The 26,100-nt window shown below is 53.4% G+C and overlaps 2 protein-coding genes and 1 long non-coding RNA gene across 11 annotated transcripts in view; 1 reads left to right on the top strand and 2 right to left on the bottom strand.

The window, feature by feature from the left end:
- Nucleotides 1–3,154: 3,154 nt before the first annotated feature.
- TSPO2 (translocator protein 2) lies at nucleotides 3,155–8,009 on the bottom strand. The gene is made up of 4 exons (XM_082330335.1): nucleotides 7,875–8,009; nucleotides 6,042–6,248; nucleotides 5,444–5,582; nucleotides 3,155–4,500 (listed from the first exon to the last, which is right to left on the bottom strand). The coding sequence occupies exons 2-4, from the start codon at nucleotides 6,212–6,214 to the stop codon at nucleotides 4,318–4,320; spliced, it is 495 nt and encodes a 164-aa protein (XP_082186461.1). The 5' UTR covers nucleotides 6,215–6,248; nucleotides 7,875–8,009; the 3' UTR covers nucleotides 3,155–4,317.
- LOC309599140 lies at nucleotides 5,483–25,902 on the top strand. Of its 8 annotated transcripts, none has more exons than XR_014230205.1 (6): nucleotides 5,483–5,569; nucleotides 13,283–15,361; nucleotides 15,591–15,801; nucleotides 16,757–16,840; nucleotides 20,487–20,657; nucleotides 25,780–25,902. It is a non-coding gene; the product is annotated as an uncharacterized lncRNA (long non-coding RNA). The 8 variants fall into 8 exon arrangements; XR_014230206.1 differs by having other exon boundaries at nucleotides 25,783–25,861; XR_014230207.1 differs by lacking the exon at nucleotides 25,780–25,902 and having other exon boundaries at nucleotides 13,283–13,746; nucleotides 20,487–22,941.
- The window catches only part of BAK1 (BCL2 antagonist/killer 1), a 13,886-nt gene continuing 10,757 nt past the window's right edge, over nucleotides 22,972–26,100 (bottom strand). For both annotated transcript variants that reach the window (XM_082330333.1, XM_082330334.1), the window contains exons 4-6: nucleotides 25,822–25,965; nucleotides 23,461–23,641; nucleotides 22,972–23,266 (exon numbers count right to left, since the gene is read on the bottom strand). In XM_082330333.1, the coding sequence (XP_082186459.1) occupies nucleotides 23,162–23,266; nucleotides 23,461–23,641; nucleotides 25,822–25,965 (430 nt within the window). In that variant the 3' untranslated portion in view covers nucleotides 22,972–23,161. The remainder of the gene's footprint in view (nucleotides 23,267–23,460; nucleotides 23,642–25,821; nucleotides 25,966–26,100) is intronic.

Here is a 26,100-nt window from a genome sequence, read left to right as displayed (position 1 = left end):
AGAAGGGGCAAGAAACGCTGGTGTCGGCTGCCGCAGCGGCCCACGGGCTGGACCCGGGCGGTGCCCACGTCCCGCCCTGCTCCCCCCAGCAGAGCTGACACGGGCCGCGGTGCAGGCAGAGATAAGCGATGCTCTCAGCTCCTCGCCTGCCTTATCTTCACAGCTGAAGCCGGTGCCTCCCCGGCCCGCGATCCCCAGCCCTCGCACACCCATTACCCCGCCGCTGCAGAGCCGGGACGGAGCCTGTTTTGTTGGCAGGCGCTGCCGGCTGTCCGATTAATTCAAAGCCCAACTGGAAGTTAACGACAGCTCCGAGCGGCACAGCCGCCTTCCCGCCGGGCTTCTGCCGCGGTTTTACTGGGAGCGGCCGAAGGGGGAGGCCAGCCCCAGCCACGCTGCAGGTGCCCGAAGCCACAGGAATTTATACTCTGTGCTAACGACGGGGCGGTGGGGAGAGCTGCTGGCCCGTAGTCAGCCCTCTGAAGTTTACATGCACGCAGCAGCAAATCCTCTCTAGCATTTGACTCTATGTTTTAACAAAGCTCCAGACATCAGCAAATCAGTTAAAGTTCCTTACTGCTGAAGCCAGAGTGTTTTCTGGAACAGCTGGTAAATTATTGAATGAGACAAGGCTTCGGAAAAGAGGCTGGACTGAAAGGCAGAGAGATTTTCTTTATGCACAAATATTGTGGGTCCAGCAGCCGGGGATGTGCCCTTTGGGCTAAGATGAAGTGTAACGATCAGTTTGATATCAAACAGGCCTTTCTGGAAAGACTGGCTGAGGTTTGAAGAGAGGGATCATCATCAGGCACGGTGACCTGAGAGGTGGCTCTTCTCTCTAAATGCCACGACCCCATGAAAGCTGTCACGAATGCACGGCCTTTGTCTGAGTCACTGCTTGAATCACGTAGACCGCGGCGCGTCCCGTCGTGGGTTACGAATGTTCCTGACGCTGGGTGGGACGTGGTATCCATTCCATAAGCTAATTTTGGGGGGGCCGGGCAGGCACCTTGCGTGCCTGCTGAGGTGATCCAGCCTGCCTGCCGCCTGGTTAATGCTGGCACGAGCAAAACTCCCCCGTGCTCCTTCGGGATCCCTGGGAAAAGGGCCCCTGGGAAGGTGGGGTGCGGCAGGGAGCAGAGCCCCGAGCTCACGCACAGCGGACCGCGGGTGGAATCCCCTTTCTCACTCAGAGGCAAGATTTCCCTGATTCCAGCCAGCCCGGTTCCTAACCGTGCTTTGAATTTCTGGCACCTCTCTGTTTTGGTTTTTCCCTCTTCCCTTTGGTCTGTCTGTAACACAGGGACGGGTCCGGACGAGGGCTGCGTGGCCACGTGCTTCTCCCCGCCGTGGCGTGAGCCCCGTTACGCAGCGCTCATGGGAACCGGGGCCCCTCCAGATCCGCAAAGGCAGAGGCTGCTTTAGGTCTGCACGGCACACTACAACCAAGGTATTTTCTAGATGGCTGACTTTGAAATGTCATTAAAGTTATTTTTACGCAAGGGGTTTTAGTGTATCTGTTTAGATAGCAAATATACTAAATGATGCTTTAAATATTAATACAAGAGGGTGCTTTGCTGAATTTAACTTTGTCAATTGATTTCAAGCTATTATGTATATTACATGTAGGAACATTTGCTATTTTTGCTGCCTGCAAGAGCAAAGAGGAGCAAAGAGGAGCTGTTGGTGCACGTACAGGCGGACTGGAAGGAACTGCAGTGGAGACAAGAACAAGCCAGCCTGTCACCCCGACTGGGAGAACGGGGGGGCAAACGCAAAAAGATCTAAGAAATCTGTTACTCCTGATTCCAGACATTCCTTTACCTGCAGAAAAAAATGGGTAGAAAGGGAAAGAGGACTAATTTATGAAAGCTGGCCAAATATGTATCCATGTATTAATTTGGAAATGCTATTAAAACGTTGCAGGTCTGAGCCAGATCTAGAGTCACTTACCAACCCAAATGTGATTTAAATACTACTTTTCCCCCTTCCGAAAGCAGAGCGCGCAGTAAGGCCGTGCTGCATCCCTCCTGGCTTCCCCAGGCGGCTCTGCTCATCGCTCTGCTGGGGCTGTGCCGCGGGCCAGGAAAGGACAGGCCTAACGATGTTCAGGTGCCCTAAGTCATTCTTAGCTCCCCTGGACTGAATCTCCAGCCCAGATATAAGCTTCTTTTTAGGAAGAAATAATTTATGTCTTCCTGTCCTTTGGCATGTGGCTTTCTGGAAGACACAGACAAGGCATCACTGTAAATAAGCTCAGTGGTACACACAGTTATATAAAGCCCTGAAATATATAGGATTTTTTTTTTAAGTAGCTCATGATCTTTCTAGTGCCGCTCGCAGTGCTCATGCTTTATAGTCCTACTCCTGCTTACAGCCACAGCTATTCAATGGCCTGTTCTTATGCAGCTTGTACTCGGGAGGTTACAGCAATCTGCTTGCAGCAGCAGTCCTGTATAAAGGTGTCCTGCAGCTAGAAGGGAAAAATAATGGATGGGATCGAAATGACAGAACAAGATGTATGACCAAATTTTAGAAAGGTGCTACAAATTTCAACTGCTCTCAGCTACTGGTATTTGTTTCTCTCGGCCCCAGCTTTCAGTCCCGCTGAGCACCCAGCTCTGCCGTTTACAGGAGCTGGACCCGGGGCCACTCAGCATCTCTCAGAACCAGGCTTGACGGGACCCAGGAGGGACCCCAGAGCCAAGGGCTACCTTCCTGACCTCGGAGCCTGGGTGAGGCGGGACGGAGGAGCCTGCCCCGCCATGCGTCCCCAGGCGAGCACGTCTCCGCTGTGCAGGTGCCCCGGCTGAAGGAACCTTTGGGACCTTTAGGCTCGAAACCCACACAGCCCGGTTACTCCTAACGGGCAGCCGGGAATGAGTCCGGCCGCCCGAGCCCTGCAGAGCCTTGCTGCCGATCCCCTGCCCTTTGGAGCCAGAGCACAAGCCCTGGCCTCCAGACAGGATCCCCCCAGCTTTTGCAAACCTAGTGCCAAACCAGTAAAACAAAAATAACTTGGATTTATTTATTCTCCAAACAAAAGTGGCTTGGTTTTATTAAAAGCAAATACAATTTATTTTACATCCCCAGCTAAGCCCTCCTACCCCCACCCTTTGCAAGTATACCCACCCTCCTCAACCTACAGTCCCCTGCCAGAAAGAAGATCCACCTACCGCTTTTCTTCACATACATTGCTTCTATCAATTAAAAAATAAGAGTAAATATTCTCTGTTTACAGCAATATCTAAGGTTCAGATCTATCAAAGGCAAGGGCCAGAAGAAAGGATGGACAAGGACTCGTCCATGCACCCTTTGTGTCCGATTCTGTCATGGCGTGGTCCCGTTTCTCTGGAACTACTTGTATTTTAACCTGTCCCGATTAATAGTATTCAGGACGGGAAAGACTCTGGGCTGAGATACCTGTACTGCACCTGAGAGACTTGGCGGGGAGCTTCTCGCCAGTCATATAATTACAACCTGCAAGGCAGTGCGAGCAAGGTCTTAAATTTTACAAAGGCCTTGTGTTTCTGTACTTAAAAAAAAAAAAAAATTAAAGTATTTTTCCAAAGGCACTCATGTTCGCTTTTCTGATGAGGAATAGCACACAGAGGTGGAGGAGAGAAATTTCCTCGTGGGAGAAGCATTTGCATTCTAATCATTGCTGCTTTATCTCGGAGCATGAAACTCAAGAAGCGTGATACTCCACAAATAGAAGTCAAAGTGCCCGGTCTCCTTTCACGAGCAGAACAAGACAGATTACTGCTTGCTCAGTAGCTGACAGATAAAAAGTTAATGATATAAAGCACAAACCAGGTGATACACGAAAATGAAGCAACAGCGCAAATAGCAAAAAATCAAGTAAGTTCTTAAAAATCGGTGCGTGTGAGTGAAGGGCATTTTTGTTTGGTCCCAGAAGAGGAGATGGGATTTACCGCGTGTGTGAACCAGTTCTGCTCTCTAGGGAAACGGTGGCAGTTTCGAGGGGTGTCCAGGATCGATACTCTGAACTACGCTGGGATCATGAGATCCTAATTTGGCTAATGGAATTTCACCTGATAGCATTCAGGTCACCATACAGCTGTAGCCCCAAACTCAACAGTGCTGGAGAAAAGAGTTCCCAGGTTAAAAGGACGCACGGTTACTTTAAAGGAGCACCCGGGCGCACGGTGCAGACCTTTCTTTTACACAACCATGACGAAGGTGGGAGGAGGAGGCACGCTCTCATGCCTGTCCCAGAAGGAATCCGCCAAATTATTAGCTCTTGGTTCACATCAGCAGTTTAGTTTCACAAAACACCTTCATTTCGGTCCTGCTTTATTCACTCTTTCCTGGTTTTTGCTCGGGGTTGTCCTTCCAGATGCGGATTGTGAGACAAGTGGCCATGGCCAGCCAGCCCAGGTACGGCACCATCAGCAGCGTTGCCACCGTGTTAATGCGGTACCAGGAGCAGATGGTGCCTATCACCAGGCCGTCCAAGCAGAGGATGTCGATCAGTGCCTGCAGCAGAGAGAAGACAAGGACGGAGGTGCTCACGCCCGGGAACGCGCAGCAGCCTTCCCCAGCACGACTATGACCCGTCCTACCAAAGGTGGGGAGGTGGAGTGGGAACGGGGGAGGTTGAGCACTGAAAAGTCACCTAGCGGGATCCTAAACCCCAGGACCTTGGCTCTGAACTCCCATCAGGGAGATCTGAATGTATCACACCAGGAGCCAAGACTTATTTTAATTTTTTTTGTTCATTATCGAGTTCTGCAGATTAACACACCGTTTATGATGATCAGTGCCCTCTTCTGCCGACAACGCCAATGCAGACAGATCAGAAACGTGCCTGTGTTAGTACGGATAGCTATTACCACTTAACAGACTTTCTAAATGTACCTTTCGTCCATAGAGTGGCAAAATTCAGATGGAAACAGAAGCCCCACTCTGCGCCTCTGTCACCTTCGGGCCTCGGCACCTCAGGTAAGCACTTTTGGAAGACGGCACACGCCACCTCTGCCGTGCCGCACCCTCGCGCGCACCCCCAGCAGCGCACAGCGCCGGGCGCCCGCTCACCGCGCCGCTCGCCGCTGCGGTGCCCCCGCAGGGACGCGAACTCCGCTGCCGGCGGGCGCAGGGTGGGACTGCCGCGGCACTTATCTCTGACCCCGGCTCCTTAACTCGCCGGGGCAGCAGCTGGGCTACTGAGCCCCGGTCTCCCGCCCTGCTCTGCGCGGGCGGGCTATCTGCTGGCAGCGGCAGGGCGAGGGGTGGAAGGGACTGATACCATTGTCTGGAACCAGGTGCGGCGTGAGCTATATCTGAGCAAAAGCTCTTCTTGCAGCTCTCTTTCCAGTTGCATCGCGCTAGTCAGAAAACCCCCAAACCACCCCCAAACCCATGTGGCGGGGACGCCGGCAAACAAGCCTCCAGCAGACGAATGGATGGCCGGATACATTACCATCTTCAGGTTCCGTGCACCGAAGAAGGAGGGAGGCCAAGCCCAGTTCAAGGCCAGCTGAGCCCCGTAGAGGCCAAGCGGGACGATAGCTTTGCTGCTGCAGCCGCCCAGGTCGTTCCATATCAGGTAGGAAGCATAGCTGAGAAGAGAGAAACACATCAGTGTTTTGCAGCGAATAAATCCCTAATACAGACCAAGTCTTTTCATGTAGGATTGTTTCGCAGCAGGGCTTTGCAGGACAGTCGTGTTTGCACGGCAGCTGCACCCGTGTCCCCCGCTGCTCTCAAAGCCATCGCCTGTCTCTACCTGCGTGGCTCGGACGACTTCCCCAGGGCAGCGGCTGGCTTTAGTGTTTGTTTACAAAGCTGAGCATGGGCTGTGTCCTGGCCAAAAGCGTTGCCTGCAGTGTGAATCTGAGCAGCTCAGCCCAGAACTTGGCTCAGGCTGAACTTCATCTGCTGGGCATAAGCGTACCTGACGTGCCTTGCTGGGCTGGGTACGAGGGATGTCCCAAAAGCAAGTGCAAGCGTTTGAAATGACTGCTCTTCTGTCTATCAGAAACAGCAGGACGAGAGAGGCAGCGGGATGCAGAACTTACCCCATGCCAGTGTACAGGACGGTCCAAGCAACAGGGAATATTTTGCGGGGTGGACACCATGAGGGTTTTTTCAGCTTCTCATACCAAACAGGTATTTCTTTGCGATTAATGAACCACCCAAGGAAACCTCCGACATGAGGCAGGACAGTAAAACCAACAGTATAAGCCCACATCCTTCCTTGGTGGCTTGAAGTAGCCTTTTGCCTGCTGTAAGTTAAAAACAATACTTGAGCATAACTTTAAAAGGATATTTTTTCCTACTTTGATCTTTCAAGCTTTTTCTCTAATTGCCCATTTTCCACTTTAGTCTCCAAGGCAGAAGGTAAATACCGAACATTGCATTCAGCTCTGCTGCTGGCTCCCCTCTGCCCGTCTCTGCAACAGGGGCAACTGTTCTGTCACGGTTACGTTTTTCCCCTTGATCTACCCAGCAAAGTGGGTCCCCCTGCTATTTCATGGCTTCTTGCAATATTCATGTGGCAGGGTTCAGCTAAGGCGGTTATATTCTTAGAAGACAAGACTGCAGTTACTTTTATCATTCCTCCTCCGAATGCCCAAGTCAGACAGCGTACAAACGTTAATGTGCGTTCACGGAGACCACGCGTCTCAGCAGAGCTGTTATCTCTCCTCTGCACGCAATTCTGAATATGAAAGCACAGACAGATCGTGCCCAGAAAACCCCATCCATTCCGACTTCATCTAATTTTTCACCATGGATTTATATTTTAAATGAGGTCTGTAACAAGGCAACATCCTTACGGCAAGCTTTAAGCGCTCAATGAACCTTGTGTAATCCCCCTGCAGTCCTAGCAGGCAGAGGGGGACTCCCACCTCTGTGAGCAGGTAAGCGGAGGCACGAGAGTCGTTTCTTAATTTGCTCACAGTCTTCCTCTTGCATAAGAGGAAGGAACCTTCGCTTTAGTAATTACACTGTGCTCCCACACAAGACAGCTGTGATAAGGATAACATCTAGCACTTCATTCTCTGTCCCGTATCTTCCCCTGCCATTACTCTCTGCAGGGCTCTGAGCCTGCGGGTCTGCTGTCCCCCTTCCTTCGGTCTCTAGATTCGCCTTCCCTTTTGATCCATTAAGGAATTAAACCCAAATTAGCATTCATCGGCGATAACACATAGGATTCGCCAGGAGCACGGCAGTTTTGTGCCATCAGCAGAAATGCAAAATGTACCTGAGCAAATGCGCTCGGGAAAGATTGGGTTTTAGCAATGCAAGGAGAGAGAAGCAGGCACAGAAAACTCCCTCGCCCAGGGAAACGTCCCTGCTCCGAGCACTGGTCAGAGAAGGGGGAGCACGAGGAGAGGACTGATCTGCACAGGCATCTCTGGTCGGGATTTTAATTCACAATTAACGCTTTGCTATATCCTATGCTAATTGTTATTATTATCATCATGCCACAAAGCGTTCATCTTCAGAAACGCACGCCAGCAGTACGAGCCAATTTACGCACCAATAAGGAACAAATACCCCAGACGCCATCTCTAACTAACAATTCCTTTACCAGACAATTTATAGCGCTATTAAAGTGTCTATGGAACCAGAAAATCAACCGAACGCTGAGAAAAATAATAGCTGTTGGTCCTGCTTTTAAAGTGTAAAACAGCACCAGCTGAGTTCTGGTTCCTCCATAGCGCTTCAGAAAAGCGAAATGGGAAAAGTAGATTTTTCCCTCCTCCCAGCTCCTTCGCAGCTGCCAGACCAACCTGATAGACTGCAGAAGTAACCGAGGGCTGGAAATAACACAAGGCTGTTATAAAACCTCATTTTGTCTCGCAGCTCTTATAACTTAACAGGGTAGGAGCTGTAAAAAACCTTACCGCCTCTTACTGCCTTTCTCTCCCTCGCAAAGAAAAAGGGTTGGACATCCAAGGCCAGCTTCTGTCGCTGATGCTGGTGCTGCTATACAGTGAAGAAATTGTTGGCTGAGTTTTACCTAAATAGCAGGAAAAGGGTGTGTGTGCCTGCGCCGGTGGCTCTATCAGATTACACAAGAGAGCCCAGGGTCGGGCAAGAATTACAGGGGATTCGGTGGTGGTTGAGCAACTCCGGGGAGGGCAGGACTGGCTTCTGGGTCCAGGCAGCACCGCGATGGGACATCTGAGGTTCTTGGCTTGTTTGAGGGCAAGCGTCTCACCTGTAGGCCAGAGGGTGGCTGCACGGGAGCGAGAAGAACCCTTTTCTCTGTCCGGGAGCGCACTGGGCATGCGAACCTATAAATTAAAGCGTGTCACGTACAAATGAACGGGGTAATTGTACAAGAGCTTGTGCGTAAGGGATCAGGTCCGTAACTGCAGGACCTCTGTGCGCGTTACGTGGTGAGAGCTCTGCCGATTTACTCCACGCGAGGATCTGTGGCAGAGCGCGTCCCGGGGTGCGAGCGCGGGACAGGAGGAGCCCGCTGCGGGCAGGGGGCTGTCCCTGCCGCGCGGCCCCCACGCACCGCTTAACACAGCACTGATCAGCCGGCTGCTTTCGGTGGGCGCCTGTCCGCTGGCCTTTTGGCTAAGGCTCACTGGAAACCGCTTGAATCTAAAATGAAGACATTACACAAGCATGTTAAATGAAAAAGAAAAAAGCTAGAAATCAATTTCCATTAGCAAGCTGTCTGCAAGGGATGGGAAATTAAACACTAATTTACTTCAGTTATGGGTCATTACCTGAATTTCATGGCCAGAGGCAGAATCACTGGTTCCTAGCAGAATGCAATATTACTGTTATAACATAGAACCAATGAGATCTTCTGTTTTACTGGGCTCAGAAGGAAATTATTTTTTGTGGGAGGAGAAAAAAGAAAAAAAAAACGGTGTAAAGGGACAGATTTTCAGCTAGCATAAATCAATGCACTGCTACTGCAGTGGTGTGTTTATATAGTGTAATTGCCACTCTGAAATAACAGATGCCGCACGCATTAATCAAGCAGTAGCCAGCTGCACATCCTCTCCCAGGCTGTTGCTATTTGCGATTGGAAACTTCTGTCATGCAACGATGCGGCTACTCTGGGCGACCGAATGGTTTCCATCGCAGCCAGCCCCCGTGCAGGCTCTGGTGGCGTTGCCTTCCCCGGGCTTTGGCGACGCGGTCAGCAAGCAGCACTCCAGCAGTTTTTACTTGGTGGTATTCCCTTGCCTGGGCTTGAGCACAAAACCACGATTACTGGTTTGCTTGGCAGATAGCGGTTGTATTCCCCGGCCATTTGAGAGTCTAATATGCTGGAAGAATTAAAAACTCCCAAGGTCAAATCACAAGGATCTCGGTACATCTGTGAAGCTGGGGATGACGCTGCCTGACTGGGGAATAGCAGATGCAAAGAGGGAAAAAATAGCAGAGGCAATTACAGGCCTAAAAGTTGTGTATCAGCCTTACTCGAGCTTTAGAGCAAAGAAAGGGAGAAGGGAAGACAGGGAGGTACATGGAAAAATGGGATAATATGTACCAGATCTGCCCGAAGTGGATTACAGCAGGCTGGATGCCATGGCCCGGGCAGACGTGTTTCCTAAGCAAGACGATGCGGTCCATCTCCCCGGTCTGGACTCCCGAATCGCATCTGTTAGGGTGTTTATTAGGTAGTGATGAAGCTGAAGATGCTGGCAGGTGGCGGCAGGGCTGCTGGGCAGATGGGCAGAAGAGACAGCGAGCGGGAGCACAGAGAGACGAGGATCAGGTTTGGGAAGAGCCTTTGGTGGCACTGACCAGGGGTCCGCACGGGGACCCAGAGCGACTTTAAATCTAGCACGAGCACGAGCACGCGGAGAGAAGCGCGTGTGCCTGCCCGGGCCTCCCGCCCTCGCGTGGGCCCGCGCCGCGGCGGGCAGCGGTCCCGCAATGAACCGGAAAGACTTTCCCCAGCACAAGATCGGTTTTCCTCTGTTACCACAGATTTGTGTCTCAATATTTCTGGTTTGGATCCTTTTACAGTAATACAAGATGAGGCAATACTACCTCTTAGTAAAATCATTTCGATGCTATGTCTTGGTATGCTTCTGATTATTAAAGTAATATTACTGCTGGCTTTCAGACAAGAGCCGTATCACTGCTATGTGTTTTCATGAAAGGAAAGACATGGGAGAACCGAGTTACACAACTGTGTTTGTTTTCCTCTTCTTAGCAACCTTTGCACATTGTCCCGAGAGGTTCTCGGTCTATGCAAGATTAATTGCCCAAATATAAAAGCCCTGTTAACCTGAATATATTATTGAAAAACAGCATATTTCAATCTGCCCTAGTTTTGAAAATAGAGACGCCGGGTCAGCTCCTGGCATAAATCTGCAGCGCTGCTCAGAAGGCAGCGGAGCTCCTCTGATTTACCGCGGCAGGAACGGCGTCCTGGGTTGCCTGCCGCCGCCAGAGCGCGAGCGCGCTCGCTGAGCTGCCGCGAAGGACGCGGCGGTGGCCGGGAAGGAAACTTCATGGCATTCGCCATCCTCTGAACAGCTCAAACCTGCCGGCCTTGACATTGCAAAATAACATGTTTCATTTTTCAGTAAGAAAAGCCACTAAAAAAAAAAAATCCCGTAGTTTTATTTCTAATGAATAAAACCTTGTCTTCAAAAGTTTTCAGTTATGTTGAAATAAAAATTCCGGATAGTATGAAATAAGACAGGAATGTCCAGCTTGTCGCTTGTTTGTTTTCTGTGCGGTGGCCCTGAGCGGGGCAGCGCAAGAGCTCGCAGCCCCTCAAGACTTGGACGGGGATCGCTCGGTGAGCTGAACCCCGCAGCTTGAATTTCCACCCTCTCTCCACCAGAGGGAATTTCAAAACAGATCTTTCTTAGGACTGAAGTCCAGTTTTCAGTGTGGTAAGATGTACCGCCTGCAGGACGCTGCTGCGCCTGGATGCACGGGGCGCTGGCTCTTCTGTAAGGCAGGAGATCCTTCCTCGGGCCGGGCCGATTGCGGCTGATCAGGAACAGACTCTGTTGTGGGATGAAGAGCAGAAAAGGCTCCTCCATTTCTCAGGGCTCAGCCCTTGGTTTCTCGGGGCCCGCAGGGAGGCCCGGGCGCTCCCCAGCTCCCTGCCGCCGCCCGCGGGGGCTCGCCGGGCTCTCCCGCGGCTGGGTCCGCATCCCGCAGGGCTCTGTCGGCGGCCAGCCGGGAGCCCAAGGCGCAGGCTGAGGTTCGAGCTAAATTTTGAATATCGGGGCTTCGCATAGGGCTGCTGTTTGTCAGTAGCAGAGCTGGTGGGGCTGGCGTGCAGGGCTGCCCGCACGGGATAACCCTCGGGGAATGGTTCGGTCTTATCTGCCTGCAGAAGTTGCACCTCCGTCGCCAAAAGAAGAAATTTTAACGGACGCAGTTCAACGCCTTCTTTCATGTTAGGAGTAGCTTAGTACGGGGACAGGCAGATGATTGCAAGCAATTAAGTTATGCAGCTTAACAAATTACCACTGTTTAGCTGAGCCGCTTTAATTAACCGCGGGCACAGACCCAGCCCAGCACTAATGTGACATAAAATATTTTGCCTTCAGCTACCGTGACCAGTAATACCTGCTTTACTAGAGCACTTGCTAGCACTAGTTTTGACCCGCAGCAGTCAAATCAGCGAGCACGTAACTCTGGTATCCCCGACCGCGCCGTGCCCCGTCGTCCCCGCCTGCTGCGAGGTGCACGGCGGGATGCGGGGCTCCCGGCCCGCGAGGGTGGCAGCGGGGGATGCGCAGGCGGCTGGCGCTTTGTCCCGAGGACTCAGCCCTCGCATCAGAAGAAAAAAGCTGCAGAAATGGTGGAAAGTCACTGGCAGGGTGTTGTATTGCAGTGGGTTAAGTGCTATCCCAACTCAGCTGATAAGTTACATCTTACTGAGTCATGATGCAACCCCTGTATTAATGTCAGATTGGGGTATCGGGTTTAAAGTGAGCCAGAATAATAGTGTTCACAAAGGATTTTATAACGCCTTAATATAGCAGTTTAAAATGCGTTTCAAGGTCTTTCCTACATGCAGAGTTAATTGAGAAAAGCTATTGCAGTTTCTAGCGATGCTCTCACTTAAATTGAGTTCACTTTCATGTGCTGATGTGCCCTAAATTGCACCGGCGCAGGCTCCCAGCCAGGCAAGGCTTTGCAGTGAGGCCGGGATGGTCGCCAGTGCTGAAAACACCGGGGAGAGGCTTTCCCCGCCGGTACTTTCAGAGGAAAGCCAGAAGCTGAGGGGCAGCCGTACCTCCCCGAGGCCTTGAAAAACCAGCAGATGACCTCTGGACCCTTAGCTGTGTTTTCTGCAACTATAGGAAAAGTTCTCGGATGTTTCCCCAGCCGGGTGATTCAGATAGCGAACTGGGAAAGTAAGACAAGCGCCAGCAACAGGCACGGAGAGGTGAACTCCAGCAGACTGGATGCCCCATTCCTGGCACAGCCCTTTCCCGCGTGCCGCCTGGCTCGGGTTCGTAACCGCCTTCCCCTGCCGCTGGCGCGGCGCTGCCGAGCCGGCGGCGAGCGGAGGCCGGGGTCCTTCCCCGGGGCTCCTCCAGGGGCGGGGGGCGGCCGAGGCCGGGGCTCAGGAAGCACAGGGCTGGAAGCCAGCGCTGCCCGGGGAGGAGGAAGGCATCAGCCAGCCTGCGAGGCTTTGACTGCTGGTGACGATGAAGAAGAAAGGGACCAGCTGCCTTGGATTTTCCGTGGAAGATTTCCACCTTGATTTATTAATTCAAGGTTTCCACATGACCTGGGAGGTAACATTACCTCTAAATCTGCATTTATTGACTTTTTTTTCAGTTCAGGCCAAGATTAGATTGGCTGAGAAACTTCCATCAAAGTCCTGTTGTTGTTCCTTTAATGGAAATGCCCTTTTCACTGGGGGGGAAAGCTTCAGCGATTGTTTCTTTTTCGTCTAAATATTTTTTCTGAGAACTGTGAATCTGTCAAAATGTATCAAAACAATGCTTCAGGAAGTTTTTGTTAGGAGAAAAACTATGTTTTTCTTCTGTGTTTCTTCAGTCATAACAGAAATAGAAAGTGAAAAAGTGAAAGAATGCAGGGTCCAGAGGGAATTCCCAGCAAAGGGAAAATAAAGGTAAAGATTCTGCAGAAAACCAAGGTATTATTAAAGGAAGAGAAACCGCAACATTTGGAAGATGTGACAAATGTTGGGTTTTTTCATTTATTTGTTCTGAAGTGCGCATCCTTTTCTTGAGTTAACAGCTCTAACCTTGGTGTTATTTAGGACCTCCGCTTGGTTTTTCTGTTAGCGAGTCGTTACAAGCCTGTCTTTTTTTCTTTGTTTTTCTCCCAGATGCAGAGATGTGTCAGTAAAGTGAATATTGCCCCTTGCAGCACCCTCTGCCGAAGGCTGCAGCCAGTCGCCAAGAGCAGATGCTCCCCACCCGAGCACCTCCCCGGCGGGGACAGCACGCGGATGACAGCGCCCGTTCCCGACGCCCTTCTCCGGCGGCTTTGAAGGTCCGCTCCTCCGCAGCTGGGGTGGTTCCTACTGCGGTGGCTTTGCCCCGGCGTGGTGGCCCACACTATCTCGTCACAGCAGAAGCCTCCGCAGCGGCCTGGTTTTTCCATTCAGCAGCAGAGGAGTTGCCAGCTGCAAAGCCTGGAAGGGACGGAGCACAGCGCTTCTGCTGGGAACGATGCTCAGCGCCGTTTTCCCCCGACAACACCTGCATCAGGGAGTAACAAAGACGGGGATGCAGCAGGAGTGACACTGCTTGCAAATAACACAATGAGCATCTGTGAATTGCTTTAAAGGCAAGGCTCAAAGTCAGAACAAGCTGTAGAGTGCCAGAATTGTGCTGCCTTTATGGGTCTGCCTTTCCCTCACGCACGTGTGCCAGCTGCTAAAAATGACTCGTTTCTTCTTAGAAAGCTGCCCTGCTGCCTTGGCAAAGCGCTGCTGCTTGGTGCCTCGCTGGTAGGATTGCTTTATTTTTAAGGAAATGCAGCTGAGCGGTGGTCATTGCATGTGTTGCCATTGTTTAGCTACAGATTTTTGCAAGACGACCGCAAGGAAGAAAGGGTTGTGAAACATCTTGTGCTCCTTGTGTGCTGCCAGAGAGTTCAAAGCGGGTGTCATCGGAGCCATGTAGACCTCATCCAGTTTCAGCTTTCTGACCTTTGGTCCAGGTTCTGCAGAGTAAATGTAGAACAACCCCACCTAAATCACGGGTGTAAATCCCCCCAGAGGAGCACAATCAGCACATGGTAAATGCCAGGGCACTTCCCTGGACTATTCTGGTGAACAAGTTGACGGGCAGAGACGTGGTTCAAGCAAATGTGAGGGCATTTTTGGAGAGAAGGAGTCCTGAATTAGAAATGCGACTTGCATAAAGACAGTGTTACGGTTTGGTCTCCTTCGATGACTGCTGTAAGTAGAAAATGGAATTTATTGCTTGCTTTGTGCTGAATCAGGTCTTCTAACTTTAATAGAAGAGATTCCTCCTTTTACAACAGTGATCCATCCAAGGGCATTGAATTACTGCAGTATTCCCCACAGCCATCGGATGATAAGGGTGTGTCTAAATGGTATATTGAGTGCAGACATGAAATCGCTCTGCCAGAGCTCTTGATACCTGGACAGACTCCAGCTTTGATCCAGAAAGCTGTGCGGCTGCCAGGGAAGCCGAGCAGAGCCCAGCTGCGTACACGTCAGAACGGCCATGTCTGCTGGAACGAGCTCGTCCCGTCCCATGGCGTAACGGATGGACGCACCTCCAGGGCTGTCTTCTCTTGAATTTGCCCAGACCACTGCGATTCATGGAGATCGTTCAGGGAAAGTCAGGGAGATCTGGGAATAAGGAGTGAATTGGAGAAGAATCCACGCCTCTGGCTGCCAGTTCACAGGATGGAAAAACCCCCTGGCTTCGTAAGCTGTTTGCTGCAAGCTACCCCCGCCGCGCTGCCACAAAGGCCCTCCTGCTGCCAGAGGTGCTGGTGCCCATTCGTGCGGTCGTGGGGTTTTACTGCTGCACGTGGTCCCCTTTCGGCTGCGGGATCAAAGTCTGCTTCCTCCAGCTCGGTTGCGTCCACGCAGCCAGGTCCCACGTGGGATCCCGGACAGCGGCGGTGGAAATGCCGCGAGAGGAGTGGCTGTGAGCAGGCCCTCGGGAGGAAGCGCGTCCCTGACACGGTGACGGCGGCGTGCTGGATCTGAGCCAGGGGCTGACAGTCTCCAAACGCATGCCACATGAAGGGAACCTGCCTGGGAGCGAACCATTTTTATTAAAAAAAATTAAGCTGATAAAAACAAGTGAGGTTTCCCAGCTCCTGCCCACTCTCATCTCCTGTCCTGCAAGTTAACTAGAAAACCCTTCATTTCTGCAAACCGCGGGGTTGGCTCAGAGTTTGACCCAGTTTTAGGGATGAGGTACTTGTCTCAAATACCAGATCTAGATCTAGATCGCTACCAGATCTTGGATTCTGGTTTAGGGTCAATTCTATTTGAATGGCCAAAGGCAAAGACTTCAATAATATTGTGGCCTTAATTTTTTTTTTTGGTAATTTAATTAGGAGCTTGATCTGGTTTTGGGGCAGGACACAAAGTGGATTACAGGATCAGCTGGCTCTCTAATTAGGGACATTTATCTTTTGCTCAGGTTTAACCTTTACTTGCATGGAGAGGCAGCAACAGCGCGGGACAGAGCTTCAGCAGCGTGCTTTTGTGTGCAGAGCATCGGGTCAGCCAGGTACGCGCCAGCTTGCGTGACTGGGAATACTCTCATCTCGCTCGAATCTCACTGCAGTGATCCCAAAGTACCAACTGGCAACTGTGTCATACGGCTATTTATAGAGACCAGGAACTAGAGGGTAAATATTTATTTAGATTCTGATGCTTAATCTGCTACTGGCTGATTGCGTGGAAAGCCTGAGCCCCCACTCTTTCTACAGCAATTTGTTACCAGAGCCTTCATCTCCTCTCCTTCTCCCAGCACTCCCATACACATTCCGCGGGATTAATTCTGCAGAAAATGGGCATGGCCTGGGTTCAGACCCTCCGGCACCTTCTGGTCCCAGACCGTCCTGGCAGGCATCCCGCCCTCCATCTCTCCTCCCTCATTTTAACTGCCTGGCATTTAGAGGTAGAAATTGCAAATCCAGGCACCCAGGGTGCGTGAAGGGTAATGGCATGAAGCTGTCACTGCTCTGCTGGACAGACGGACTTGTTTGCAATGACGTGGGATGGGACAGAGCAGCGGATGGGAGCTGCGCAGTCACTCGCGTTCAGCTCAGCTGGCTGAACGGTGACAGCCGTGCGGCTCTGCAGGCTGACGAGGCAGGGCCACCCCCGTTGTGAGGCCACCTCTGCTGCGCCGCAGAGCCCCACAGGAACCGTGAGCCCTGCCACTGCCCCCCCGTCTCCACCAGAACAGCAGACACATCGAGGGTGGGGACGGGAACTGGAAGGATGCTCCATGGTCATCGGCAAGGACGGATGGAGACGACATCTCCCCTGCCCCACCGCAGTCACCGGGGGCTGCCCTGGGCTCAGTGCGTCCCACCACAACCAGTGACCAAGAGACTGGGGCTCCAAGGGGAGGCTTCTCCCAGCCCCAAAAGTGAGGGCTGTAGTGATGGGTGCTGGAGGTGGGAAGGCATCAGCAGAAGTGGCTGCAGGTGGGGCCATTAGCACAGGTGGGGCGTGTCCATGCTCATTAGTGAGACTGCTCATTAACAAAGCACACAGGCCCAGCTGCCACACCCCACCCAGTGGTGTTAAAGCACCCTGTCCCCCTAACATCACCTGCCTCTTTACCCATTGCAGCTGCTGCTGGAGCTCTGCGCTGCCGGTAGGAATGGCTGGTGGAAGCTGGTGTCCAGCCTGGCTCTGCAAGGGGTGAAAAGTCAGGTAAGCAGCCAGGTTTGGCTCTGAGCAAAGGAGAGCAGTGCAGGAAAGGGATCAATCGAGGGCAGCTTGGTACAAGCTCGTGTCCTGCCTTGGCATGTGAAAAGAGAGCAGATGAATGTGGCATAGCCTGGGGATCTGGGCTGGCACTGGGGAAAGGTGGCCCAGGACAGAGACTGTCGCAGGAGCCCCAGTTTCCCATCTTTGTGCCAACCCTAGTTCCGCTTAGCAATGCGACTTCTCTGTGCAGTCAGCTGGAGTTGTTAGCTAGCAGGAGGTATTGCTGTCATCCCTATACAGGAAAGTGGTAGCATCTCCCCATCTTGTATGTGTAGGGCTTTCCTGATAAGAAAATTTCCCTTTTGCTTGCTGGAGTGTTTTATGATAGTTGAGAATCCTGTTGTCCTCCTCTGTAATGGATTTTTCCTTTGCAATTTCCTATCCTTATTGTTTCCTGCTAGGGACGTGTGGACACACCAGAGATAAGATCCTTAACCTTCTGGGCAGGCCAAGCAGCTGATCAGACAGCAGATCACCACAGTGGCCTCTTCTTCAGCCCTGCAGCATCTGCTGTGAAGGCACTATTTCTCAGCGATGGCACAGCAAGCTTCAGTGGCAGATTTCTCTCCCTATGTAGTTCTTCATGCTAGAAAAAGTGTAAGAAGTCCTGGTATCCCTAAAGAATGAGGCAACTGAGGCTAAATAGCTTGTGCAAGTTTGCGCAGGGGAACCTCTAATGCACCCAAGAGCTACCCAGAGCACCCTGCAAAGGCGTCCAGCTTCTGGAAGAAAACCCTTAACACAGCCAGGAGAAGTTTGCACTGCATGTACCATTTTTATTTTCACACATATATATTACATCATTTTGAAACAGAATATTTGTGAAAGAAATGTTTTTTTCAGGTAAAAGCAACCCACCGTGTTCCACACAGCCTTTTGCCTGCTATTTAAAGATGACCTGTGCCGGGGAAAGGCTGGCCTGCAGACAGAGCTCGTTCCCCATCTCCCTGCTGCTATGGGACAACCTGTGGTCCTCCTCTCCTCCCCACCCTGGAAAGGAGAGGTGTTTACCAGTCCCTCCCCTCCAGATCAGTGCAAAGCATGCTTTGTTGCTCCATCATATGCCCCGTCCCCTTCCTGCAGTGCTGGGAGAGACTGGGGCTTCCCGGAGGGCCGGAGAAGGGAGCTGGGGAAGGAGCTGTGTGGAAGACCGCGCGCTTTGATACTGTGAAAAAGGAAAGGAAGAACCAGAATTAATAGTGATAGTGTGGTTTCAAGTATATGTGTAAAACCCATCACACAGAGCTTCACAGAAGGCTGCCACCAGTCCTGAGCGTGAAGAGACTGGTGTCTCTGGGGCAGCGCTGGCCCCCGCCAGCCCGAACCCTGCTGCGCCCGCTGTTGGGCAGGGATGGCTCGGGGTTTGACTGGCAGCGTGAGGTATGGCCAGGAGGGAGACGTGGTTCTGGCAAGCAAATAGCTCGGGCAGATTCCTCCATCCAGAAGGAAAGAGCTGGGAGAGCGTGGGAGTAAAAAATGCTCTCAGATAGGCTCAGTAAATGAGTCCCTTCCTTCAGACTCTCCCCCCTTTTTCTATGCGCCCATTATAACCTTCTGAATGAAATGCTTCTGCCCACCCTCCTGCACACACACGCTTCTGCTTGCACTAAGAGTTTTCTGTCTGGACAACTGCCTGTGCTATGTTCCCTTAACATCTCTCCTGGGGTAGCCTCTTGCATGAAGAAATCCCCACCAAAAGGAACCCCCCTTTCCTCCCTGCACCCCTCGCTCTGCGGGGAGCCGGCAGAGAGAGGCACAAGGAGCCACGGCGCAGAGCGCGTGGCCTCGCTGCGATCAGCTGCCCTGACTTGCATCCCCGTGCGGCTCCTCCAGCCCCGCGGGCGGGCACCGCTGCCCGGACAGCCTGCGCCCCTCTCTGCTACTTCTGGGGTGCGCCTCAGCCTTCGCTGGGCACTGTGATGCTGAAACCGTCCCATCTGTTGGTCCTGGGGCTGGGTGGAGAAGGGAATAGTACAAGCCTTTCTTTGGTTCCCCTCCTTTCCCAGTCTAGGAGTGAGCAGGCCAGGCAGGCACTGGTACCAGTGGGTCCAGCTAAGTTGTAAGCATCACAGAACCAGTCCTTCCTCAGATGCGACCCCAGCTTGGGTGTCTGATGCTAGAAAAACGGCATGCTTGCTCAGCAGCTGTCCACCAAAGGCTGCAGCGATCTAGGGAGCCTTGCTTTGAGTCGGGGTGAGGCTTTCCTTCCAACCCAAATGATCCGGTGAACAATCCTCTCCTTGGGAACAGCCATAGCAGAGCCTTCTCCTCACCCTCTGCCTTCATTTTCCCGTTGGGAGTTTCCCACCTTCGTTTCCCTTGCTCACCAGGGGAAGAAGCCAAAGCCCCGGGCAGTCCCCCCCAGCAGCACCAGGGTGGCTGGGGAGGTGGCAGCAGGGAGAGCCTGCTGCTCAGTGCATTAGACGGGCTTGCTTTCCTACAAGGTGCAGTATGTGGCGGGGCTGGTGCTTAAATGAAGTTCATACTGGTTAAAAAATATTGTAGTTGATAAGGGCTTTATCCCTGCAGAATAAACTGGCTGATTCAGCCCTTTAAGGGAAGTTTGGGCTATTCTAAGAACATAGTTTTATTTAGAGCTCTTATTTCTACAGCAGAGACGTCCTTTTGTGTAAAAATGGCTCCTGGCACTGCCAGTCCCAGAGCAAAAGCCTTCTGCGTGTAGTCAAGGTGGCCGTGGTCCCTTGTCCAGGCCCCCTGCCCAAACTCTGCCGAGTGGGGCTTCGAGGTAGATACCCGCTGCGGCTCTCTAGAGAGCGCCCACCGACCCTGCAAAGCGCTTCAGCTTCTGGGGAGGCCAAGCCGCCTCACCTGGGTCTGCTCTGAGCCCAGCAAATCCAGCCCTGCTTGAGCCTCCTCCTGCCCCCTAAGGCACTCGTCCTTTCCCCAACAGCAGTCCAGTACAAACCAGTGATGCCTGCCTTTGCTACTGGTCAGAGCACGGTGCGCCCCACAGCTCGGGTGTGCAGACCACAGCTGATGGACACCGAGGTCGCCTGGACAAAGAGGGGACCTGGAAGGGGGTCCCCTCCCCTGGGCTCAGCCCCCTGCCCTGGAGCCAGCCCCCGGGTGGCTGTGCCTGCGGTGCTGTTGCCATCCAGTGACAGGACACAGTACTACAGACCAGTCCCCCATCCACAGTCCCAGTTCAAGCGTTTTTCCACTTGGTAACCAGTGCCAGGAAGGCTGGGAGAGGTGAGAGCAGAGGGAGACAATATGCTGGTATCCTGAGACAATCCTCCCTGCAAATCCCCTGAGAAAACAGATAAAATGGAACATTTCCTTTGCTACAGCACCTATTTTAAAAGTTCCCTTCTCTGTCCTGGTATCGCAGACTTTGCTAAGGCTTGATCATCTGCCATAAAGCTGAGAACTGTTCTTTACTTGAAGTCTGCTGGCCTTACAGCTGAATTTGGTTTGCAAGGTGAAACACCTTATTGAGAAGATGAGAATAAATTACAAGCAGCACGGTTTTTTGTACGAGCAAAAGTTTTCTCCAATCTGTTAGAGTTCTTGGAGTGTGTCGGTGAAGTAGTGAATAAAAGCGGATATACTGTTTTTTTTTCCCAAGATCCTCTGAAAAAGTCCTGCTGGAGACACAACCAAACCAGAGAACCAGCCTAGAGGACAGTGACACGTCAATAACGTGGCTGATTAAGAGAAAAGGAAAATAACAATTAGCAGTTCATTTTCGTTGTGGCAAAAAGGCTCCATCTGGTGGTGTTTTCACCCAGAAAAGAAGGTAAGGTGTGCGGGTGGGAAACTGCAGATGATGCTTAAGTTGGTTAGACTGGTTCCCACCAGGTAAGAGTCTGGCGGTCTTGAGGAAATCTCGAGATCTGCTCAAGGCGGGTGAACGGGTGGCGCGATGGTAAATGAAGTTGTGTGTGGATAAATGCAAAGAAATACGCTTGCAAGGGGACAGATGAGCCAGGTGGGCGTTCAGCTGCCGAGAGAGCAGCACGGCCACAAAACCCGAGCGGGACCGTCCCCTGGAGAGCTGTGCTGCTCAGCACAGATAAATAAAGCAACCAAGCCAGAGATATATAGAAGAGGGATATTATAGCAAATATTTTAATGCCTTTCTATTAAGCACAGTCCAGGGCACTCCACCAGGGAAAGGGATACTGCAGAAACAGTCAGGGTCAAAATGATAAGCACAGAAAGACCCTGATATGGAAACAGGCTGAAAGGTTTGCTATTCTTATGGTAAAAGAGGCAGGAACATGAGGGACTTAAGTGTGTCTGGTCCTGCTAAGCCTCTGCAGCTGCAAAGAAAAGGATATAAGGTGTCCTGTCTCTGCTTGGACAGGACGTGTAGTAACAAGCTTAAACTGCAGCAAGGGGTAGGCATTGAGGAAAAAAAAAAATCTATCTGAAGGTAAAGATTAAGGTAGGAATCAGGGAAACGGGGAGGCAATACTGGAGGGTTTTAAAACCAGGTTAGACAGCTGTCTGTCGGGAACGCCGTTGTTACAGCGGGGCAGAGGGGCTGCTCCCGGGCTCCCTCTGAGCCTCCCTGGGCTCGCGCGGTGGCTGCTGCAGAAGGTGACACCAGGCAGGGCTGCAGGCGAGCCGGGCTCTGCCCTGGTTCGGGGATCCCCGTGCCACGGAGACAAGTCGGAGCGCTGCCGGCTGCGGTCAGCCAGCCCGTTTTGCAGTAGCAGTACCAGTACCAGGCAAGTTCCCTGCTCCAGCCATCGTGGAGAGGCCCCAGAGGGCAGGAGGGCTCAGCCCCTTTGGGCTACAATTTTGCCACTCCCGTTGCCCCAGGCTCCAGCCCAGAAGGGCTCTGCCTGCATTAGGAGAGGAGCCCAGACACAGGACCGCTGCTCATCTCCTGCCCCCGAGGTCCCTCCGGCTCCCTCCCCAGCTGGCTGACCTGAGATGGGTGATGCAGAAATAGGGTGAGTTTGGCTCAGACAGGGCCAGTCACAGTTTCAAGCCTTACGGAGTCACCTGGAGTAAAACGAACAGAGCTAAACCATGCGGTCCACACTGGGACTCTCCCCCTATTTTGCAAAAATTCAGAAAGATTTCGGATGGGAGAGTGGAGCCTGCTTCCCTCCCTCCCCCAAAAGTCATGCCCAGGCATTAGTCGTGAATGGAACAAGGTGAAGTCACTTCCCAAAGACGCTGGGCCCTGCTGCCTGGGCAGCTATAAAACACTGCAGCCTTGCACTCAACCAGGGCATGCCTGCACCGTCCTGCCCAGCTGGGCTCAGAAGGCAAAGAGCTGATGCAGGGATGGGATGCAACTCCAGTGCCTCCCACTGAGAGCAAGGGAGACCAACGGGTCTCACTTGGGCTGCTCCTTTGCCAGCATCCAAGTCTACTGAATGGAAGCCCCCAGGAGAACTGGAGGGCAGGCAGGCAGGCAGGCTGCCTACGCTGACCACTAGTCACCCCACAGCTTTTTAGTGTTTGGAAACCTGCTCGTGCTTCCTAGCTCTGCTGGCACGCAGCCTTAAAGCTCACGAAGGGCTGTGAGGCTGCACCCCAGCTCCTGCATCAGCCACGGGAGAGCTGCAGGTCTCCAGGCTCAGGCTGCGGCAGGGGAAGCCTGCCTGCCAGCACTGCCAGATGTTACCGTCGACCGCCAGGTGACAGGTAGCCAGCACATTTCCTTAAAAAAGGGGTAGGGATGCTTGTTGAAGAGAAGGCTCAAGGACTTGTGCTCAGGAAGAGAGGGAAGGTGAAAGCAAGCCCCACACGGGCTTTCTAATGGTGGCTTGCCCCTCCAGTGACTTACAGACAATCGCAGCAACCAAGGCTGCAATCCCTCTTCAAATGCAGGCATGGTCTGGGCTAGAGCCGTTAGCGAACGGGGAGCTCTGCACCCGCCCCGCGGGGTGGACAAGACCCGTGTGCTCACACACGCACACTGGCGTTGTTACAACGCGGTCGTTCCTCCAGACTTGACTCCAGAGGAGCCTGTTCTGCCTCACTGCTGCGTGCTAGGAGTGTGACGGTGATGCTCTGTCCTCAGCAGCTAAGCGAGGCGTAAAACGGACAGCAAAGTTGAACCTCCCCCCCGCCCCCCCAACTGCTTCTCTCCATAGCTCCTGGTGGTGTCTCCATGGATGGCAGAGACCCTGGGCCCTGCAGCGGGAGGGTCACAGGTCCAAGCTGCTCTCTCTCTCTCAGAGGTTCCTTGAATCCCCCCTTTCTTGGGAGACGTCAATGCAGAGCAGAGATTTGAGAGAGAGCTTGGCCGGACCCCCCCAGCCTCTGCCCCCACGTCAGTCAGGGCCTGAAGAAGCGTCGTACCACTAAATGCCCCACCATGACCAGGGCCACCACCACCAGCATGTACTTCATGTAAACATTGTCCAGCTCGAGTGCAGCCACCTAACGGGAAACAGAGAATAACCAGAGCACGTTAGATCTGCCTGGGCCAGGCTGCTGCTCTGCCTGCGCCCGGGTGACCCCGCCAGCCTCAGCAGTGCCATCGTCCCCAGGCTGCGCCTTTCACCGGCCAGAGCACGGCCGCCTCCCCTCGCCCCGAATCCCCCCGGGACCGCCCCGCGCTCCCGCTGGCTCACCCATCCTCCCTGCTGGGCGATCCACCGGGCGATGCGGTTCCGGAGCATGAACTCTGCAACAAAGTGGGCGATCCGGCGGAGGAAACCCGTTATGCCGTGCTGGTAGACGTGGATGGCCATGCGGTAGCCAAAGCCCAGCAGCGCAATCACCCGGCCCCAGTTAATGCCGCTCTCGAACAAGCTGAAACAAAGCCGATGGTCTGGTTCAATCACTGCCACAGCTGGCTTGGACCTCCCCAGCCTCCGCACCCCCGGCCACGGGCTCTCGAGCAGCGCCGGCTGCAGAGCGGGGCTGGGGATGCCGCGCTGCTCCTTGAGGCGCATCCCAGCTGCGCAGACAACGCAGTCGCTTTGTGGTTAAGCGACACATGGCCTCCTACAACCAGGATGTGCTTTCAGAGCAGAACAAACGCGGTCTCGGGCACAACCGCTGTTTGCCTCAGCCAGGGGGGTTAGGGATGTCCTAGGGAAAAGGACATTTCCAAATCCTGTCTACACAGCTACAGGCTCTGAATTGCTAAAGTGGAAGCTTTGGGATGGCGGTGGGTGGCCTGCCACCTTTCTGCCCGGCCTCCCTTTCCCTTGGGTCTCCACCCGAACACAGGGCACATCAGCTGCCCGTAGGTCCTGTGTTTTCATGGGCAAGGTTTTTAAACAAGGTAAGCTGGAATTGGGGGCGGCTTAAGCCGTCAGGCTGCAGGCTGCAGCAAGCTCAGCAGCTGCTACACACGCAGCCAGGAGCAGGAGCTACCACCCACTTGTCCCAAAGCATCCCCTGCTTGTGCCTGCAGGTGAGGAAGTTTAAATATATCGAAGCACCAAGCGTGTTAGAACAGGATTTTCCCTTTTCCTGCATAGGCAAACCCCTCCAAGACGAAAACCTGATCTGATCTTGCCTTGCAGTGACACTGCCAAGGGCGGGGGGGCTCCAATGTGTGCCTGGTCAATGCCTACTGCTCCCCATCCTGGTCTTGGTTGCTGTGGGCAAACTGTATCGCTGCCTGCAGGTTTGGCACTGATTTATCTAGACCAGTTTTTGAAGGTGTTTTTCCTGGTTTCCAGCAATGCAAGCAAGAAGGAAAAAAAGGAAAAAAAATAAAAAGAGTAGACTCAGGCCCCGTGTTTTAATCTTGTACCCTGTTCCTGGTGGCCCCTGTCTGCACAGCCGAAGGGAACTGTCTTCTCCACAGAGCCTTGGCGTGGAGCTGCCACCGTGCCGGTTGCAGAGGGAGAGGGAAGCTGGAGCCCGGGAAGGAACAGAGAAACAGGTAGCACAAAGAGAGGGACAGAGGTTAATTTACCTGTTTGCGGTGCGTTAACCGCCTCAGGCTGGCAAAGCGGTGAAAACAGCGCAGCATGGCTTCCCAAGGAGAGGGGAGCAGGAAGAGGACAGAAGAGAGGCGGTTAGACAACAAACACCGAGCGGAGGGCGCACGGGGACGGGGCTGCGCTGGAGCCAGGCGCGCTCGGAGGAGCGACAGGAGCCTGGGACCCCAAAGACCCCGGCTTCTCTCCTGCCTCTGCCAGAGGTCTTTTGCGTGACCCTGGGCAAACCATTTAACGTGCACAGTGTCTTGGTTTCCCTACAGACAGAGAGGGGTGAGGACTGAACCCCTTGATGGCCACCTCGATCCAAGCCTGTACCTCAGGCAATCAGGGCAAAAAGTTGTCCGGGTGTTTGTCTTCACTCTTCACCCTGCTGCTGTGCTTTGAGTGGGAGAGCTTGGGCGTGCATCGCCTGCACGAGATGGCTGCAGGCTCTGCAAGCCTGCAGAGCATCCCCCATCCTGAGTTAGTCTGATCCTGTTCCATGCGGACCACGCCAAGGGCAGCGAGTACCTGCCCCTCCCCACAGCCTGCAGCTGCGTTTGCTCTATGCCTCTGGAAACCTTGACCCATCGGGACTTCCCAGCTGCCAAGCTAGCGGCAGCGGGACCAGCAGCAGGTCTGCCTTAGTCCAGGGCTGGTCGCGCCCCTGAATGGGAGCTGGGACATTCATTTGGCTACCGATGCACGGGCCACGCTTCCCAGGCGCGTCCCCCAAACTTTCTGACCCCGCTCAGCTTGCGCAAGGACTGAGATGACTGTCAGGTGAAGACTGTCCAAACAGTGCGCAGGAGCAAGAGCAGGCAGGCAGAAAACGCAGGAACCGTCACGGTGAGCTTGCTGGGAGCTCAACCCAGGGACAGCGGGTGAAGCTGGGACTGACGGAGCGCGTGTGCTGGGGCAGAGCCGGGGGGCGGCTGCCCTGGGGTGGGGGCAAGGCTTTAACCCATGCATTGCACCCCGACCGACCTTTCCTTCCCTGATCTCCTCCAGCAGAAGGCGTCCAGCCCACGCCGAGGGAGCCGGAGGCCTTACCTGGAGGCTATTCTGGTGAAGTACTCATAGGCGTTCTCCTTGGTGGGCTGCAAGGATTTCAGCATGTAGCGAAACTCCGCGTCGTACCGCTCGTTAATGTCGTCACCGATGATGGCCAGGCGCCTTCCCACCAGGCTCCCGGTGCTGCCCAGGGGGAAGACAGCATTATGGATGGGTCTGCCTTCCCAGCGAGACCGGTAAGCAGGACCAAGGGGTGGGTCTGTAAAGGAGCCTGGCTCGGGATGGGGTTGAGGGACGTGCATACGGTTGGTATCAGGG

Source organism: Platalea leucorodia (assembly GCF_965183815.1).
Source record: "Platalea leucorodia genome assembly, chromosome: 19".
NCBI classification, from domain to species: domain Eukaryota; kingdom Metazoa; phylum Chordata; class Aves; order Pelecaniformes; family Threskiornithidae; genus Platalea; species Platalea leucorodia.
This window is presented reverse-complemented; position numbering and strand designations above follow the sequence as displayed.